This window comes from Anthonomus grandis, chromosome 9 (assembly GCF_022605725.1).
Source record: "Anthonomus grandis grandis chromosome 9, icAntGran1.3, whole genome shotgun sequence".
NCBI lineage: Eukaryota > Metazoa > Arthropoda > Insecta > Coleoptera > Curculionidae > Anthonomus > Anthonomus grandis.
The window spans coordinates 29792729-29811495 of NC_065554.1; the positions used below are offsets into that span (position 1 = coordinate 29792729).

At 33.0% G+C, this 18767-nt stretch overlaps 2 protein-coding genes and 1 non-coding gene across 6 annotated transcripts in view; 2 read left to right on the forward strand and 1 right to left on the reverse strand.

Moving 5' to 3' along the window:
- Positions 1–9579, forward strand: part of LOC126740807 (protein phosphatase Slingshot) — a 200221-nt gene extending 190642 nt beyond the window's left edge. For all 4 annotated transcript variants that reach the window (XM_050446988.1, XM_050446989.1, XM_050446990.1 and 1 more), the window contains one exon: positions 1–9579. In XM_050446988.1, coding sequence (XP_050302945.1) covers positions 1–587 — 587 coding nt within the window. In that variant the 3' untranslated portion in view covers positions 588–9579.
- LOC126740808 (uncharacterized) overlaps positions 9566–18767 on the reverse strand; it is a 20628-nt gene continuing 11426 nt past the window's right edge. The window contains exons 5-8 of the mRNA XM_050446992.1: positions 15754–15955; positions 14229–14330; positions 14075–14167; positions 9566–9778 (exon numbers count right to left, since the gene is read on the reverse strand). Coding sequence (XP_050302949.1) covers positions 9605–9778; positions 14075–14167; positions 14229–14330; positions 15754–15955 — 571 coding nt within the window. The 3' untranslated portion in view covers positions 9566–9604. The remainder of the gene's footprint in view (positions 9779–14074; positions 14168–14228; positions 14331–15753; positions 15956–18767) is intronic.
- On the forward strand, positions 13626–13699 carry Trnat-agu (transfer RNA threonine (anticodon AGU)). The gene has a single exon. It is a non-coding gene; the product is annotated as a tRNA-Thr (tRNA).

The following is an 18767-nucleotide window of genomic DNA, read 5'->3' on the forward strand; positions in this document are numbered from 1 at the left end:
ATTCGCCGCCCCCAACAAAAAAACTCGAAGAATCCCTGGACAGTACGTTGGGAAAAGTGCAAAACCTAAAAAAAGAATTCGAAGCGAAATCGAGCACCACCCGGCTGGTGGAGCAGCAAAATAACACGCCAATCGAAGACAATAACACCCTGAAGGCGCCAACAATAAAGAACCGAGTGAGTAGTCTGCCCTCATCGCCCGTATGTGTTCATCATCAGAACGTCAAAGAGTCGTCGTCGTCGCCTCAAGACGAGTTAAACGTGAAAAGTCTCAGAAACGTCTTCGAAAACACGAAAGAGGAGCAAGAAGTGAAGAAAAGACAAAACCCGATCAGAGCGAGGAACGGTGGCGCTACCAGACACTCGTGCGTCGAAGTGTCGAACCCGAGGATTCTCCCTTTCGCCAGTTTAACGAAACCGGAGAAGAAGGAGGAGTTTAAGAGGCCCCCGATTGGACCGGCGGCCACCATTGCCGCCACCGTTATCGCCACAGCCGCCAAGAAACAGCAACAGTATGGAAAAACGCACCCGTTGTCCCGGCTCACCGTTAGACCGAGACATAATAATCCCGTTTATAATACGATGTAATTAGGTTTCTTGTTTTCAATATAAAAAACGATCACAGTAAGGTAAAAATGTGCTAAATGAATTATTTCATTTAAAATGATTGGTATACAGTAGTGGAAGAAAGTAGGAAACTTTTTAAGATATTTCCAAAAAATGCAATTTTTTCAATTTTACAGGAGACAAAAGTCCCATTTTTGTTCTTATATTATTCCCATGCTTTGAAATATTTGATTAAAAAATTCAAACGCCCAGAACGAAGTACCGTATACCATTGCAAGTCAAAATGTTATAGGTGCAAACATGTGATAACTCTCAATTTTCTTAATAAAACTCAATAAAGAGCATTTTTTTATAATTAAACAAACAACATTTTATTTTTAGATATTTTGATTATAAAAAGGCAAAATAGTCCAATAATTTTTAATAAAAAAAATATAATAGAAAGGGAGGCAACACAAAGCAAATACAACATCATGAAAAGCTAAACATTAACATTGATTGCAGAGAGTGTGGTATAACTATTGTGTGATTTTCTTCTCAAAAATGAGCGCATGCCTTTAAGGCTGGCAATCCATTTCGAATTATTTTATCCTCAATTTTAATAGATAAAAAATCTTCTAAAGATCTTCCTGCCTTAAAAATGCTGACCTTGCATGAGATTTCGAAATCTTAACACTCCAAAGTGTTTCTTGGATAATTTTATCTTAGCAAATTCAGTGCTAAGATTTTTATGTGCCTCAGGTTTCCAGTCGTAAAAACCATCACTGTGTAAAGATTTTGCTTTCATTTGCCATAATTTTTACCAAACCCATTGGAACTCTTACTTTGGACTTTTTGTGTTTCTCTATAACACTAAAATCTCTGTCGCAAGCTAAGAAAGTATGTCCTTTCACTGGAAACTTGTGGGTTATCTCATCAAAAGCTCCTTTTACTATTGACGTCAAATATAATTTGATTTTTATTCTGTGTCAAATTATTATTACAATAAAAGAAGCATCGCACTTCTCAAAAACAAAAAAAAATCGAGTTACACATATTTGGAATATTAATAAAAGTGATACATATTTACTCACTTTTTGAAGAACATTATTTTTGTTTCGATTTTTAAATAATTTAAAACTTTTATTATTTAATAAAAAACAAGTTATAAACCTTTAGCATCTAAGACTGCCTGGCATCTTTGAAACATAGAGCAAACAAAATAAAGCAAAAAAATCTAAGACATCCCAAATAGTGTCAATGAGATTGGGATGGTCATTCAAGTACAACTGTTTTTTTTTTATAAAAACCAATCCTTTACTACCTTGGAAGAATGTTTCGGATCATTGCTGAAAAATTCACCCCAATGGCATATCCTCTTCTGCAAATGTATTTTCCGATATTTAGTTATATCGAAAGTCGTCGATTTTACCCTGCACTTGAATGATTGGCCCTATTCTAAATTGAGAAAAACATTTCCAGACCATTATATTTTCTCCTTCATGCTTCACAGTAAAAATTTGCTTTGATCGCTTTACAAAACGGTATTCGATTTTTATATTTTTCTTAGGTACTCGCTGCTTTTCTAACTGCGACTCTTTCATAAAGACCTTAATCAAATAGACGGTTTCTTATAGTTCTACTGATGACGTTAACATCAAATTGCTCCGAGATTTCACCTGTGGAAAATTTCTGAGGGCAAGTTTTGAGATCCTCAAAATAGTTTTGTCAATTTGAGAAGTAGCTTTCCATATATCACCGTGACTTATCATTTTTTTTTCCTTATTTTAAATAAATTCACAACTTTCACATGAAAAACAACGGTGTCTTGGCATGAAACTAAATAATTTAATTCGTTAAAACACGATATTTGCTCTAAGGCAGAATTCTTTAGAGCCTAGCATATAAAGAGTTTCCATTCTTATTTCCAACTACACATTCTTTATTTATTTAACAAAAAAAAAACGTAAATAATATTTTTCCTTGAATTGTTCAACGCAATGTATATCAGTGGCATTCCTGCATTTCAGCACTGCTTAAAAGGTTCCTCACAATTTTTTTGTTTATTTATACGAATATTAGTAAATGTTTCCATACGCTTTTTCGCTACTGTAAATGCTAAGTGGAAGTTAGATTATTAATTTTCTTACGGTTAAATTCGTGGTTAAATAAGCATTTTTTCTGCTAATTAACGTGGTAGGAACAGACAAAGAATCGAATATCGTATTGTTCAGTTATTGAGAAAAATGCCTTCGTTGCCACTAAGAATCACGTACTGACAACCGCTAGTCAATATTTTTTTTAAAAAATTAATAAAATCAAGGCTTGTATGCACTATTTATATTTTAACAGGGAAACAATACAAAATATCTTTAAATACCAAATGGTAAAAGAACTTTTTGAGAAATTTAAATTCAGGCCTCTGGCCATGCACCAATTATTACAATTCTTGCATTTGAATTGAAATAATATTTTTGAAAGGGCGTTTTTTGTACAACTAGGTAACAACTAGTAAAAAACATTAATAAAAGTCCAATCTTGCATTGAGAATTTTGGCCTTTCTTGGTATTTACTTTTGTTTGAAAGTTAAATTACCTGGAAAAATAGAAATTCAACTGTCTGGAATTATTGGTTTCTTACAGGCAGTTGATTCCAAGGCAGTAAATAGTCCCTAAAAGTGCTTAAAATTAATGACTTTCTGATTCTCTTGACCAAATCTAGTTGTTAAATTTCTTCATTATTTATTACTAGAGATTTTATCCCTTCTCTTAGATTTTCTTGTATTCCTAATACAAACTATCCTGCAAGAAATGGAAAAAAACACACAAAAACACTGGAACTGTCTGGAATTATGATTTTCTTATAGGCAGTCGAGATCATATTTTATTTTAAAAGTTGTATCTGGATTTGTGATTTTCATTTTATCGGAGGACAAAGGCCAGTTTTATTTTAAGAATTGAGGCGTTCTGTGACATTTACTTTTATTTCAGAGTTCACATAATTATGTGAAAGAAATAGAATATCAACTGTCTATTTAGTAACATTATTTAGTTCCTACATTTGGTTCACTCTTTACAATTTAAATGCAACAATTGTGATCATTTGAGAAATTGCGTAGTGGTGCGAGGCCTATGGCCACGCACAAGGTGTTTTCAGTATAAATTCTTTAATAGTACAATATTCTTTTATTATTTGTACTACTTGTCACCTTGTTTTATATTAAAGCTCCCTTATACGTGGCCAGAGGCCTGCTTATTTTATCAAAAATAATTTTCGTCTTCAAAATCACAAAAACAATATTTTTATGGGGATTCACAAACAAAAATCTGTTGTCTTTAGTATAATATTTAGATAGCTCCAAATACTACCACCTAGAGCGAAATAGATAGACATATTGTAGTGCAATCCACCATACGTTGAACTTCAAATTGAAAAAAGCCTGTTTTTCTCAATATTTCAAAGATTTAGCACATTTTTTCCTTATATCAATTATCATCGGTTGTTAAAAAAAAATAAAAGTTCTAAGTACAGTTTAAAGGACATTTTAGTTTGACAACGGTTTTAATCCATATTGGGTTTGCAAGTTTGAATGATGGTGTTACGTCAGCCAGTCCTTTTTTTTATGCAAATTAAACCGCTTTAATCAAAAATCACTAAACATCACAACCAACCAATAAGTTTAACTTGCACGAAAAAAGACGCTGATAAAGTAATGCTCAAGTTACAAAAAAAAGGCTGTGACTGCATTATTATATTAGAATTTGTTCATTATAATTTTATACTATTTGTTAAACTTTGACTTTAAAATTCTAAACAAATTGTATCCCCCACTCCCAATATTATAGTCTATAGGGCGTCCATTGTAAGTTAAAAAAACGGACAAATTTCCCGTGGTACCAAGCGCTTTCTTTTCTGTGTAAAGCTTTTTGTGATTGTCTGCTGTACATACAACAACATCAAAAAAATATTATATTTGTATCGCCATATTATTAAGGATGTATCTATAAGCATTCTCAAACAACAACAAAAAAAAAACCTATTTAACTGCCAAAGAATATACGGTCACATCACTACCATCACCTGGTTTTTGCACAAATTATTGTAAATACACTACTTCGGGTGTCAATCTGCTTATATTTTAGTAGGCACAACGTTTGCTTTTTTTTTTAACTGAAATATACAGGGTGTCCCAGTTTGGAGGGCCAAAAAGGACAGCGCCATAAAAGGCATGAATGTTCTTAAAAACACCTTGTATACAAAAAAAAAAGAATTATATAAAATAGAAAAGTTCAGTAGACTTCCCTTACTAAACTTTTCTATCGACTCTATTTCAGAATGGACTTTTTTGTTAATATTGTGAAAGATAAAACATTAAAGTAAATCCATCGAGAGTGTATGAGAACATTCCTCTCTTATGTATATCAAGCCATTTAAAGGATGTTACAAATTAGTGGATTAATACGTTAGTTCATATACAGGGTGTCAAGGTTTTAAATCTAATTTATCCCGAATACATACATACACTTTTTTGATTTTTCTATAATTTTTTCCAACCGGTTTTTACAATTAGGATTTACTTCTTGCAATAAGCATGAAATACAGTAAATCTAAAGACCCATGATAGTCCAATTTTTTTGAACTTAAAATACTGAAATTATTCACTTTTGCTAGGAATATTTTAATTTCCACGATATATATTTGAATAAATTTTTTATTCCAGGCAGTTGAAATAATCGTTTTCTTATTTACACAGAAAATTTTTGCTTCTGCAAGAATTTACGTTTTTTCTTTTAATCTTTGAATACAAAAGAATAATGTTCTATCAGGAAGGTTCTTGATATTCTAGATTTTTGAAATAAATATTCCAAGCAGTTAAAATCCCCATTGTTTCAACTTTTCTACTAGAAATTATTTAGTTACCACGAAAGTGTACTTTTATCTTAAAAAAAGGCTTTATTTTCATGAAATTAAAGACGAATATCGTTCTGATGGAAGATTTTTGGTATTCCAGATTTTTTAAATATATTTTTTATCCTAAGAAGTTGGAAAAACCGTTTTCTCATTTTTCCAGGAGATTTTGCTTCTGCAGTAAATGTCATTTTTTATTCAAAAAAGTACGTTTAAAATAATTCTGCCAGGAAGATTCTTGATGTTTTCTTCTTTGGTAACATTGGAATCAACTTAAGATCTTGTTATACAGATTCCTAGAATAAATATTATTTTCAGGCAGTTCTCAAATTTTACTTTATTCAGGCTATGAGGAATATAATATTTTTGCTTCAAAATCCTACAAAAAACGAGTGATGTTTTTCCAAAAAGTTTTGTCAGAAATTCTTTAGATCGTAAGTGTCTTCAAAATTCTGGAAAAAACAGGAAATTGCTTCTGCTGTGTGAATTTACTATTTTCCAGGTTGTCAAATAATGTCTTCCAGACAGTTCTAGTTAAAATCCAAATTCACCATTTCTAGGCAGTTGTGTCCAGGAAATAAGATATTTTTTAATTTCTCTTTCTTTCATTTCTAATTCATCATGTTTCCAACCAGTTAAAAGCAAAATTATGTAATGTAGTTATTAGCAACACAAGCAAACTCATTTTTGAAAAAATTTAATCAATGGTTCATAAGTAGATTGGAATTTAAAGGAATGTCTAATTGTTTATTAGTTAGAACGTCGGTTGTTTTATTTGTATAATATCCTCTTCAGGCGACAATAGTGTGTGCAATTTTTATTTGGTTCACTTGGAGTTACTAGGGCACCATTTTAAGCTAATAATTATCCCAATCGTACTTGCCCCGCCAAAGGGGGCGCTAAAATAATTTGTACACAAATGTGTCCATATATCCTTTAAGCTCGCGAATACCAATGTACACATTTGTGTGCAAAATATTTTTCAACAGTAGCTAGTTAAAATTTAGTATCTAACTAAAATAAAAAATAAAAAGCATGTTTTAATTTTAAAAGTGCATTTATTTAATATGAAAAAAAAAACATGACATATATCGCTAAAGAACATAAAAGAGGAATCTTGTTATTATGAAACTCAATAAAACAATCACGGTCTTTAACAACGCATAAAAAAATATTACACGAAATGCACTTGACTGGCGTACGTCTCGTACAGTCGGGATTTCTGCAGCTCTGAGCCTCTTTAATATCCATGGCTTTTGGTTTTGCCACTTCAGGAGGCGGTAGAGGCACCCTTCCAGGCCGACCCGGTAATTTTTTTCGCGATATAGGTTCAAAAGACTCATCATCAGATTCAGATTCGGCAGTTGATATTCCTTTAATTAGTGCTTCTGCTATGCGCATTTTAAATCCGATTAAATCTAGAATGTCAGTCTTTTTGACTCTTAATATTTCACAGTCACTCCTATACTGATTCCATGAGTTGACTACTGTACAATCCATGAAGTGTTCAAACACTCTTATTGGCCATTTTTTAGTTTTATGATAACATCTATAAGCTGCAATTAGTCGATTCAGTAAATCAACCCCTCCCATAAATTAATTGTAGCGCCTTACTACATCTGGTTGGGGACATTTAAATACTGTTCATCAGGCCTCGAATATCTTCGACATTGATGTATTGGATTAATGCTGTGTGCTGAAGAGGCCATTGTTATTGCCTTATTGTCCATCCACCTAACTAGAGCTACCTTTTTATCATCTCTTATTTTTGATTTTATGGTCCCTCTGCCTAACTTTTTTAGTTCATAGTCAGTGGGAAAACCAACTTTTGGAAATCTGTTGGACATTGTAGTTCCTGAAATTCCCTTTTCCCTTAGTTTATCTAATAAAGTAACGCTTGTGAAATAGCGGTCGAAATAAATGTTTGTTCCAGGTGAACAAGTTTCACTTAAACGCAATACGGCTCTACCCCCTGCACCTAAATTTTCCTTCTCGACGTCTTGTGAAAATTAGTTGTTTTTCCTGGGTAAATTTCAAAATCTAAAATAGTTCCGTTTTTTGAAGCTAAAACATAGTTTTTTAGACCAGTGGGGTTGGGTTTTCGAGGAACGTACTGTCGAATAGCTACTTTACCCGAAAATGGTATCATTTGTTCATCAATGCTCACATTCTCCTCTCTCGGTAGCCGCAAAACCGCATTATGAAATGAAGTTATTATTGCACGCACTTTCCATAGTTTATCACGTTTTTGTTCTTCATCTGAAACTTCCATGTTATTAACAGCATGAAGATAATTTCTTATTTTAAAAAATCTATTCCTGCCCATTGTATCAGCGATCGGTGGAATTTTAAATGATTTTGACCAGTACATGCGTATTCGAGGGTAACCCAAAACTCCCATTAATAATGTAATTCCGACGTAGGCACGTATTTCGGTCTCGCTTGCGTTAAGCAAAGTATTACAAGTTTGTTGAAAATGAATATTTGTATTTTCTGTTAGATTTTTAAAAAAAGCTTCATAGAAGTACTGATGGAAATAATCAATTGGATAATAGTTTTTCCTTTCCTGAACATCAGGTAAGGGAGAAATGAATTGCGCAAAATCAGTCTCTAAATCGCAGCGCTCTTCTACGTCATGCCATTTTTGGTCCGGTACTTTTTAAGTTTTTTGCCTCTTACGCGATTGATTTAAGTTACCAACAGATCTCTTTTTTGTACTTATTATTGGAAAAACTCTACTAAGGGAAATTCAATCTTCTTCTTCTTCTGAACTTGTTGCATTGTTATGGGCATCCAAATTTAATCACTGGTGATTCCCTGATAGATGATTCCCCATTTCTTGAAGTCACTGCTGGAGTCACTATCGTAATGGGCATTAGTAGCTTCAAAGTCGCTTTCTTCGTCAGTGGCAAAAAAAATCGCTCTGATCCAAAATCTCCGCTAATTGTTCGTCGCTGTAGTAAACGTTCCGACCTAAAAAAAAACTTCTTTTAGACCCAATGGCCACATTTGTGATAGGGACTTTTGGACAACGTACACAAATGTGTACAAACAAATTTGTCGTGGCGTGATTTACAAACAAAAATTAACTTTTAATTTTTAAGGAATTTGTCGTATATTTTAGTCTTCCTAGATACTAATTTACTAGATTTCCACCCTACATAATTTGTTTTTAAGCAAAATTTGGTACTTACGGCGAACCGGTTTGGCCTTTTCAGAATCAGCTGTGCTGGTAGACGCCATGACACTTTCACTTTCGTACAGGTTGCCTGCCAGGGAACAAGTGGCACTTGCGGGGCGTAAACAGACTGTTACTAATAGGATTTATCGATTGAAATTTCATTAGCGTAAACGGTAAAGTCAAAAAATGGAATTAAATATTTTGTACACAAATGTGTACCGGAGGTCTGAAGAGGATATGCCAAAAAAAAACCATCGATATACTGAAGTAGACTGAAAACTTACTTTGGTGATTACCTTATATAGTTAAATAAACAAATTATTTTTTGGGCTATATGTTACCTAATTGTTAGTAAACTCAAATATTGCCACAATATACAGAAACTGAAAATTGTAACAACTGAGATCTATAAATTAAGGATCAGAAAAACGAGTTGGCTTTTGGATAATAAATATTAGACTATAGAAAATATCTTATGCTTTACATAATTTTTAAATAGACATGCTTGGATGAAAACTTTGACGCCCTTATATGTTGGACTAGTTTGTAAACTCTTATATACCATTCTTTATGTACAATTTTAGACAATAAACTGTCAACCACCCTGAAGATTGAATTAAGCTCTCTGCCTGACAAAAGTGTAATTTTGAGTATTTTAGAACCAACTCTACTAAAGTAGTTTCTATATTCCTCTAGAAGTAATAATCAAAAGACGGATGCCAAGCGTACGTCCGGTAACAGATTTATGAACTAGCATCTAAGACTTTTCTTATGTTTTTAAATACATGCTCTGTCGTTTTGCTTTCGTGTGTATTTATGTGATAGATATTAGTTTGTTTGTTTTTTTTTTGTACCATAGTTGTAAATTATTCTACGATGTACCGCTTATAAAAGAACTGTTTCGAGTAAAAAAATATATAATTAAAGAACATTTTCTTGTTTCAACACATGCGTTTTATTCGTTGTTAAATTAACAAAAATCGATCTGGTAAAGTCTCTTACCAGATACGAAGACCATTTTCGGTACGTTCGTTATGTCGTTTTTAACGCTGTACTTTTCCAACTTTGCTTCTTTTTTCGCTTTCGTCGGACCGATATCCAAACTGTAAATGGCTCCCGGTAATTGGTTTATAAATGCCGAAGTCTATAAAAATTTCCAAAGAAAAATCAATTAGGTAAGTATACAGGGTGTGCGGGAGGTAGGTACAATCCTTTAATGCGGTAGTATTTTATACGAAGTATTTGGACCCTATAGGTCGAAACCCGTGTTTTTTGTGCAAATTACACATAACAACAGTGTTACAACCGATATCTAAGTTTCAAATTTTTTTTTGCCTAAAGTTCCAAGCGTCTGTTAACTGCCACAAAAAATAATTGTAGAGTTCAAATAAAATACTTTGATGCTTGAATTAAGTTAATAGAATGTCATTTATCATTGAAACTTTTTAAAAAAATAGTGCAATAAACTAAAGTTTACCTAAGCTGGTAGTATTTTGTGCCTGAACCGCACTCTGGGAGACCCACTTAATAAACAAAAAGCGTGTTTTTAGTCTCTAGTTGGTTAGAATCTGCTCTCGTGACTAATTGTGTATGGTTATCACGAACTTTGTACTGAATTCTTCTATGGAGAAGTAAATGATTTCAGGTTGAGTGAGGGAGAACATGGATTGAGAATAGAGCAAGGCAGTCAGAACATCTTGTTATTTCATTTAGGCTTTTAAAAGCAAAACAAACCCCCTTCTACTTGACAAGGGATTTAGTAATGGATATGACATTGTCTGATCAGTCGAAAGAAATGTATGTGGTCTTGAACGGATAAGTCTCATGATCTTGATGAACTTGTGCTAAATATTTTCAATTCTATTAATATTTATTTGATAGTTAAAACTAACTAAACTAAACATTAGATCTGATCAGAGATGTATAAACAGATTTAAATGCAGGAATACTACTGAAATCCCGACACGATGTCCTTACAAAGCCCAACAGTCTTTTCCTTAAATGTTATATAATATATATGTGCCTGCAGTACTGGAAAGAGTGTGTGAAAATTGGACCTCTAGATTACGCCACGTACGCGCCAGCCGTGAGGGTCATTTGCCAAATCATTTTTATCAAATCATTTTTAAATATTAATGCAAAAAAAAATTCTTTAATATAAAAGCAAATTCGTTCATATTAATAAAATATTTTGTGTTTGATTTCAGTTTAAAGTTCTCCGCCTCTAAAAAAACACCCTTTACTATAATAGAAAACTAAAGATGCAACCTTGCCCACTGCAAATCCCTTTTTTGGATATTTATCATTAGCTTCTAACGGAAAAAATCGCTCCTCTGGTTTAGAATTAAAATTACGTCAGATTTCGATTTTTGTTATTCATTTCTGATACTAAAGCCGAATTCCAAGAAAGTTTGACAACACTGTTTTTTAACGCGCTTTTATTAGCTCGGGTTGTATCGTAACGGAATCTTTGAGCTTAATTTTCATTGGTTTCTAAAAATCTGATCAACTAGAAACTTTGCACACGTATCAAGGATCGATGACAATGCAATAATTTGATAACAGTTTCCCATTATCCTTATTAGGACTGCCAGGATTAAAATAAATTCTTTTTGGAAAAAAAAAGGATAAATTTGAAGAATTCAGAAATAATAACAAAAATAAATTCAAATCAGAGTAAAAATGTGGTGTGCTCCATATATTAAATATAATAATTATTCTGTTACTAACTTATTTGAGGTAATTAATTATGATTGATTGTCCGACCTTTGACTACTGTAATAAAAACTCTTTGTAATTAAAAATTATTTTCTACTTTTTAGTTCGATTAGCAATAAAAGCATGTTCCCTTAGTTTTTTAAACTATTATTAATTTTTTTAAATACAGTAGAGCCTTGATAATCCGGACATGCGTTACTCCGGATGCTTCAGTAGTCCGAACACGAATTTTGCCGCTATTATGTACGTTATAGTCCGGATTCGCTTGTACGCGATAATCCGGATCACGCTGTTTTCAGCCGTTTTGCAGGCTTTGACAAGTTTAAATTGATTGGTAGTTTGCGAAAGTTTAGTTTGTAACGTTACATAGGAATTACAGTCGTCACTAATTGCTTCCTGGCCTTCGTACACCAATTCTGGGGAATATGGCTCCAAGACGATAAAACATTAAGCATAAAACATTATCTTTAAAACAAAAGCTTGATATACTGAACAGATTAGAACGTGGCATGAGTGGAAAAGCCTTAGCTAGTGAATACGATGTAGGGACATCCACAATTTCGGATATTAAAAAGAACAAATTGAGCATTAAAAGGTATGTGCCAAGGTTTATAAAGACGTTTTAGTTTTACTAATGTTTTGTATTTTATTTTTAGTTTTGTTAGCGGTTGTGATGACGAAACTGCTGTTGAGCCTTTTAAAAATATGTTGGCACAGAAAATGAAAGACCTGAATTTAATTCCTACGCAGGTTTACAATGCTGATGAATCAGCGTTGTACTGGAAAATGTTACCGGAAAAAACAATTGTTCGTTCTCAAGAAAAGACAGCACCGGGACGAAAAATAAGTAAGGAGCGGGTTACTTTCCTGGCATGTGTAAATTGAGATGGTTCTCACAAATTGAGAATTCTCGTCATTGGAAAAGCAAAAAATCACAGAGCATTTAAAAATGTACCCACACCCGTAGAGTACAAAAATTCCTGCAATGCTTGGATGACATCTGCAATATTTAAAGAGTGGTTTCATAATTCGTTTATTAGGCAAGTAAAAGAGTATTTAAGAAGCCAAAATCTAACTGAACGTGCTCTTTTAATGATTGACAATGCCTCAAGCCATTGATCGCCAGAACAACTGAAAAGTGAGGATGGCCATTTCCAAACAATCTTTCTTCCGCCAAATTGCACAGCATTGCTGCAACCCATGGATCAAAATGCCATAAGGTTGACTAAATTGTTTCACCGTAAGAGCCTTTTGGCGCACATTTTATCACAAAATGAAGAAAATGTTATCCAGGTTATCCTTAAATCTCAAAACTGCAACATACTTACTGAGCAATGCATGGTCAAAACTTACTGTAGAGGTTTTACAAAAATGTTGGGAAAAAGTAATTCCAAAAGAAACGGTTTTTGGTAATGATTTAGAGTACGAAGCCGATGATCTAATTTCGCTAAAGCAATTACAGGAAAAGCTACGAGCTTTAACGGATGTTTCGGCTACGCTCCAAACACTAAGTGAAAACGAGATAAATTCTAATGAAGTGAATAACTGGATTGAAAATGATGACAACTTGGTATTAGATGAGATAGAAAGCAACGAAATGCATTATAGCAGTAGCGAAGAATGTGAAGATGATGACGAAAATCAAGGGAGAGAGAAAGGAGTCAAAAATGATGAAGCAGTGAAGGGCTTCAATTTATACTTAAAGTGGGCTGAAGAAAATCGAGTGCCATTGCATGATATTCTTGTTCTTCAAAGAAATGGCTTTTATGAAAAAGCAAGAAAAAATTACAGATTTTTTTAATTAGCTTTATTATGTACCTACTACATAGCAAACATGTAATTTAGTTTATCCTTTTAATTTGTATGTTTTTCTCGTTTATCACATATTTGTAGGCAAATTTTTAGTTATATACATATAATATTCCCTAATAAAAAACATATATGTATGTAAAAAGACATCATGTTTCAGTAATCCGAATTTTTCGTTAATCCCGATAACCGTCGTTTTTTTTTTAGTCCTGACTATCGAGGCTTTGCTGTATTATTAAAGTAGCTACTGAAGCATGGTTGAATTTGCCTCAGTTTAGGTTAGAAACCCTGTTTTCTAGGGATTTTTCTTTATAAATTATGACATTTTTCAAATAAATGTATGGGAATTCCTACCCTGTATAGATCTAATCGAAAAAAAAAAATCTATACATTCTATAACGACTAAGATGTATTTAGTCTGTCAATGATATAATATTACCGCGAATAAACCGAAGAAAGCCAACGGCGCCGTGGCTTAGTTGGTTAAAGCGCCTGTCTAGTAAACAGGAGATCACGAGTTCGAATCTCGTCGGGGCCTATATAATCTTTTTTTCGTTTTTCTATTAAAATAAAAAAAATTAAGTAGTTAATTAATTATTATTAATTAACCCTTTGTTTTATAATATTTTGTTTAATTAGGGATTTTTTTTTAATATTATGAAAAAAATCAATTGAGGTCTTATAATGTATGTACAGGTGAGCGTAAGTTCCAGAGTAAATTGGGTATAAAGTTAGAATATAACGTGGTAATTAAAAAAAATCCAAATATTTTAAAGTTTGACGTTATTTATAGCAAAATAACTGAAACTCTCAAGGCTGATTTAAAATTGATGATAAGACGTTTCGTCTTTTAGCCCCCATATTTTTCCATATGTTTTGAGTGTTTTTGACACTTTTGAATTTTTGTACTTACTGCAGTCGTTTGCAAGTCCACCACACGTATAAGGTTCGGATCGGATCCTGCACACACCACAAAATCTTTGGTGGCATATTTACCGCAATACAGCTGCAAAACAACGCACTTACTTTCAACCTTTATAAATACTAAAAAAAAACAATATTGCTACCTTAGTGTTATAAATGTCCGGTTCTAAACAGTACATCCTTTTGGTCGTATTATAATCAAACACTTGCAAAGGATCCTCTTTTTGCCAGGAGCAAGTCAACACCTGAAAAGATTAATTATAAAATAACAAAAATTAATATAGCAAGTAGTATCTGTTACAAATTGAGCGGCTGAAATATAAATACTAGAAGAAAATTGAAACACATCTGGGAGATAAATTAATTTCCCAGAAAAATCCCGAGGTGCTAAGAAAGTCCCGATTAGCTAGCGTTAAATTTGATCCATCCAAAATACATAAAATATGTACATAGAACATGGAAAAACGCTTGTTTTGAAAGAGATGAACTATAGATCAGTACACTTGGAATAAGTGAGATGCGTTAGCCTAACTCCGAAAAAGTAGTAATGAATTCCCATAACACAGTTTACGGGAGAAAACAGTAAACAGAAATGGTAAATTAATATTTGCACAATTGTGACTACTAGAACCTAAGAAATTCATTTGTCAATGAAAGACGAATTATTTTGTTTCTTACAGGCACTCCTGGAATAAAAATTACAATATCTTGACTTTCAATGAATCGATTTTAGCTTTTTATTTTTAAAAGAGTCGTCAGACTAGTCAATAAATCAATTTCTAAATTTTGACTACTAAAAGTCAAAATTGACGTAAATAAAGAAAACACGGTGTCACAATATATAATCACAGGCTACACGTATTTCGCTCTAGCTAGAGCATCATCAGGCCTAATATTAGTCAAAACAAAACTAAAAATTTTAATAAAAAACAGTATGAAACCTTTAAAATCCATACTTCACGCTACATAAATAAACAATAATTTTTAGGTTATAATGATAAAAACAAAACATAAAAAGTAGACGCAACAACATACTCATCGAGAATCGAACCCAGTACCGGAAAGGAATCATAATTCATAAGAAAATTGACTTTCGAATTTAAAAAAAATAAATCCCATGAAAAAGTGAAGTGGTAATAGAATCTCTTAAACTGGATCATGAAAAGCTATTGAAGTCTTAAAGTTCTTGTGTTTAATAAGTGTCTTACAATATCACAACAATGAGACGGTACAATCCATTGAACCAATAAAAAAACTTTATTTAAGTCCTGATATTCGTGGACTACGAAAGAGCCTTTGACACTATAAACCAGTATCAGATGTTAAAGTTACTTTCAGACTATAGGATAGACCCTTAGTTATACTTTCTCAGAAGAAGGTCTTTTCTCCACAAAATAAAATGACAATCTTGTTTAACTCATCATCGGACTCAACGCTTAGTTTCGCTGATTACAAAAAATCAAAAACATAAGTATATTTATTTTTATTCGTATTGAGTCCGATAAAAAAAAGGTTTTTTTTTCACAATAACAAACATGTTTTTGATTAACATAAGTAACTAATCATAAGACTAAGGCTAAGGAAATCTACCGAACAATTTTTCCGAAACTGTATTGTACATTAGCTGTAAGACCAGAAGAACAAGAACAATAAATTAATTAATCTTACCTCAGTCCCTTTCTGACTAATATCGAGGCCCTCTCCGCACATGTGAACCCCCGAAATGTGCCTGGCCGCATGCGGTTGTCTCAGATCCCAAAACTGAACGACATCGTCCCAACCACCCGTTAAAAGTTCGTAATTGTTTTTCGGGTGGAAACACGCGGCGAATACCCTGGACATGTGACCGTCGTGCGTATCAGGATTATCACTAAAAGATACCATTTCAATTATAAATAACTATAGATGATTTTAACTAAGCTGTTTAGTTGTTTAGTACAAAAATGTCCTGACATTAATTATTGATGTCTTACTTACTTTACCGAAATAAACTTTTGGAATTAGAAATCAGTTGAGTAATGATTTTTTTTTAAATAAATGCACCCAATTTGAAATAAATACACTACTCCATAGAACAATTGGGGACAAGAATAACACAATCTCAAGTAAAGATGCAATCATTGTTTGTGAAATAAACAATTAAATGATTAAAGAAAACCATTAAGGTCTCAACAATCATGTCTTATAGTTACTGTGGTACAAAACAAAACACGCCATCTAATTTAAATAAAAGCCTGTTACCAAATAAATCTAAGGATGCAAAAACTCCAAAAAAAAAGACTCTAGATCAACCTGCAGACCTAAAAGTTAAAATAAAAAATTTGCGTGCTATATCGAAAGGAGGCATAATTATAAAATGCCGCTGACAGGACATCGCGAAAGCTTGCAAACCGACGCCAATAACAATAATTAACATTGAATACAAGATACAGTCCTCAATTAAAAAGAAAGAAAGAAAGAAAGAAAATGTGCTATATTACGTAAGACAACAAAATCTTGTGTACAAGCATCCTAAAAACTAAAAAATTCCAAATTCACTTTAAATTTCAAACAAACATAACTTCTAAAACACTTTACCATAAAGTTTACACACATTACCAAAATTAATCATAACAAAACAGATTGAGAAAAAAAGCATCTTTTTGATAAATTTCATTAAAAAATAAGTAAAGCTGTCAATAAAACAGAATTTAGAAGAAGTAAATTACATTATTTAACAGGAAACAAAACTAAAACACTAAAATGATGTCAGAGCACAGGTTAAAAGGTATCATTAAAAAAATCGTCAAGGCTATAATATGCCCTGGATAATAAAAGTGATTTTAATTCCTTTTTGAATCTCTTAACTTCTAAAATTTGTCTGATACATAGAGGAACATGGTTGTAAATTTTTTTGCTGAGGTATATAAGTGAGTTCTTCGTGAGGGAGGATGTAGGGATTGGTAAGGGAAAATCGTTAACCTGGCGAGTCATATGACCAGTGTTAGAGGGAGGTTTAGGACATTTATGAATAAGAGTAGCTGTTTCTAAGATAAAAAGAGAAAAAAGAGTTAGGATTTTTTGAGATATAAAGAGAGGTTTACAAGAATCTCTTAACCCAGCGGAACATAGGTATCTAACTGCCTTTTTTTGAATCACAAAAATTATGTTTAATAATCTCTTGCTGCTTAAACCCCAAAAAGGCAAGCCATAACAAAGGTGGGACTCAATAAGAGAAAAGTACACTGAACGTGCAACTACCCCTCCCAGCTCATGCCCCGCCATTCTTACTGCAAAGCATCCAGAGGATAATTTTGATGCAAGATTTAGGATATGATCTTCGAAGCGAAGGCGACCATCAATGGTAATACCAAGGAACTTACAGCTTTCTTTGTTTTGCAAGGGGGAGTTTTCACTAAACATAAGGCCCTGAACGTCACACTTAAATCCCATAATAAAGGTTTTGCCCACATTAAATACAAGCCTGTTTGCAGCACACCACTCCGATAAAATCTTAAGATCCTTAAAAACCTGGGCTCTAACATTATCAGAATCTCTATGATTCCATAAAATGGTGGTATCATCAGCAAACTGAACCACTTTGCCCTGCAGTTTTAATGAACCCAAATCATTTACATAGAGCAAAAATAATAGTGGTCCTAACACTGAACCCTGAGGTACTCCAGTTTTAAGGGATCTGGAATCGGATAAACATCCAGATACTGTAACTCTTTGGGTACGATTAGACAGATAGGATTCCAGCCATTGCAATGCCACACCTCTAAAGCCATAATTATTGAGCTTAGACAGCAGTATTCCATGATCTACACAATCAAATGCCTTGGATAAATCGCAAAACACTGCCGCCGCGGACTCTCCAGAATTTAAGGACACATAGACACTCTCCAAAAAGCCGAAAACAGCGTCATGAGTCCCTTTTCCCGTTTGAAATCCAAACTGATTTGCAGATAAAATGCAATTATGTTGCAAAAAAGATAAAATTCTGATTTTTGCAAGTTTTTCAACTATCTTGGAGAGGGTAGATAATATAGAAATTGGACGAAAATTACAAGGCTCACTCACATCTCCACCCTTATAAAGAGGGATAACCACTGCCTCCTTCAAACATGCTGGAAAGATGCCATTATGAAAGGAATTGTTTATGGCAGAAGCTAAGGCATTCAATGCTGAGTCAGGCAAAAGGAGTAGTAATTTTGATGATATTCCATCAGCTCCAGCTGATTTATGGTTTTTTAAGCTTTTAATTGCATCTCTAACATCAGTAAGGCTAACAGGATAAAAGAAAAAAGAATTTTGAACTGACACTTGTTGAATATAATGCAAAGGATCAATATTAGTATTCACATCCTTGAGCAATAAATGAGGAATATTACAGTAATAATCATTTAAACTATTTGGTCTTACTTCTGGTTCTGAAACTTTCTTGTGAGAATGCCTGAAGTCATTTATAATTGACCAACATTCTCTCTGCCTATTTGAGGACATATTCAAGCGGTCACTATAATAGTTAATCTTAGCTGCTTTTATCGTCTTTCTATATAGACTACGATATTTCTGATGATAAAGAATAATGTTTGCATTAGTTGTAAACTTGCACAGCTTAGCCAAAAAACGGAGGTTTTTAGCTGAAGTTCTGAGGCCTGCTGTGACCCATGGTTTTCTATTTTTCATTTTAAGCCTCT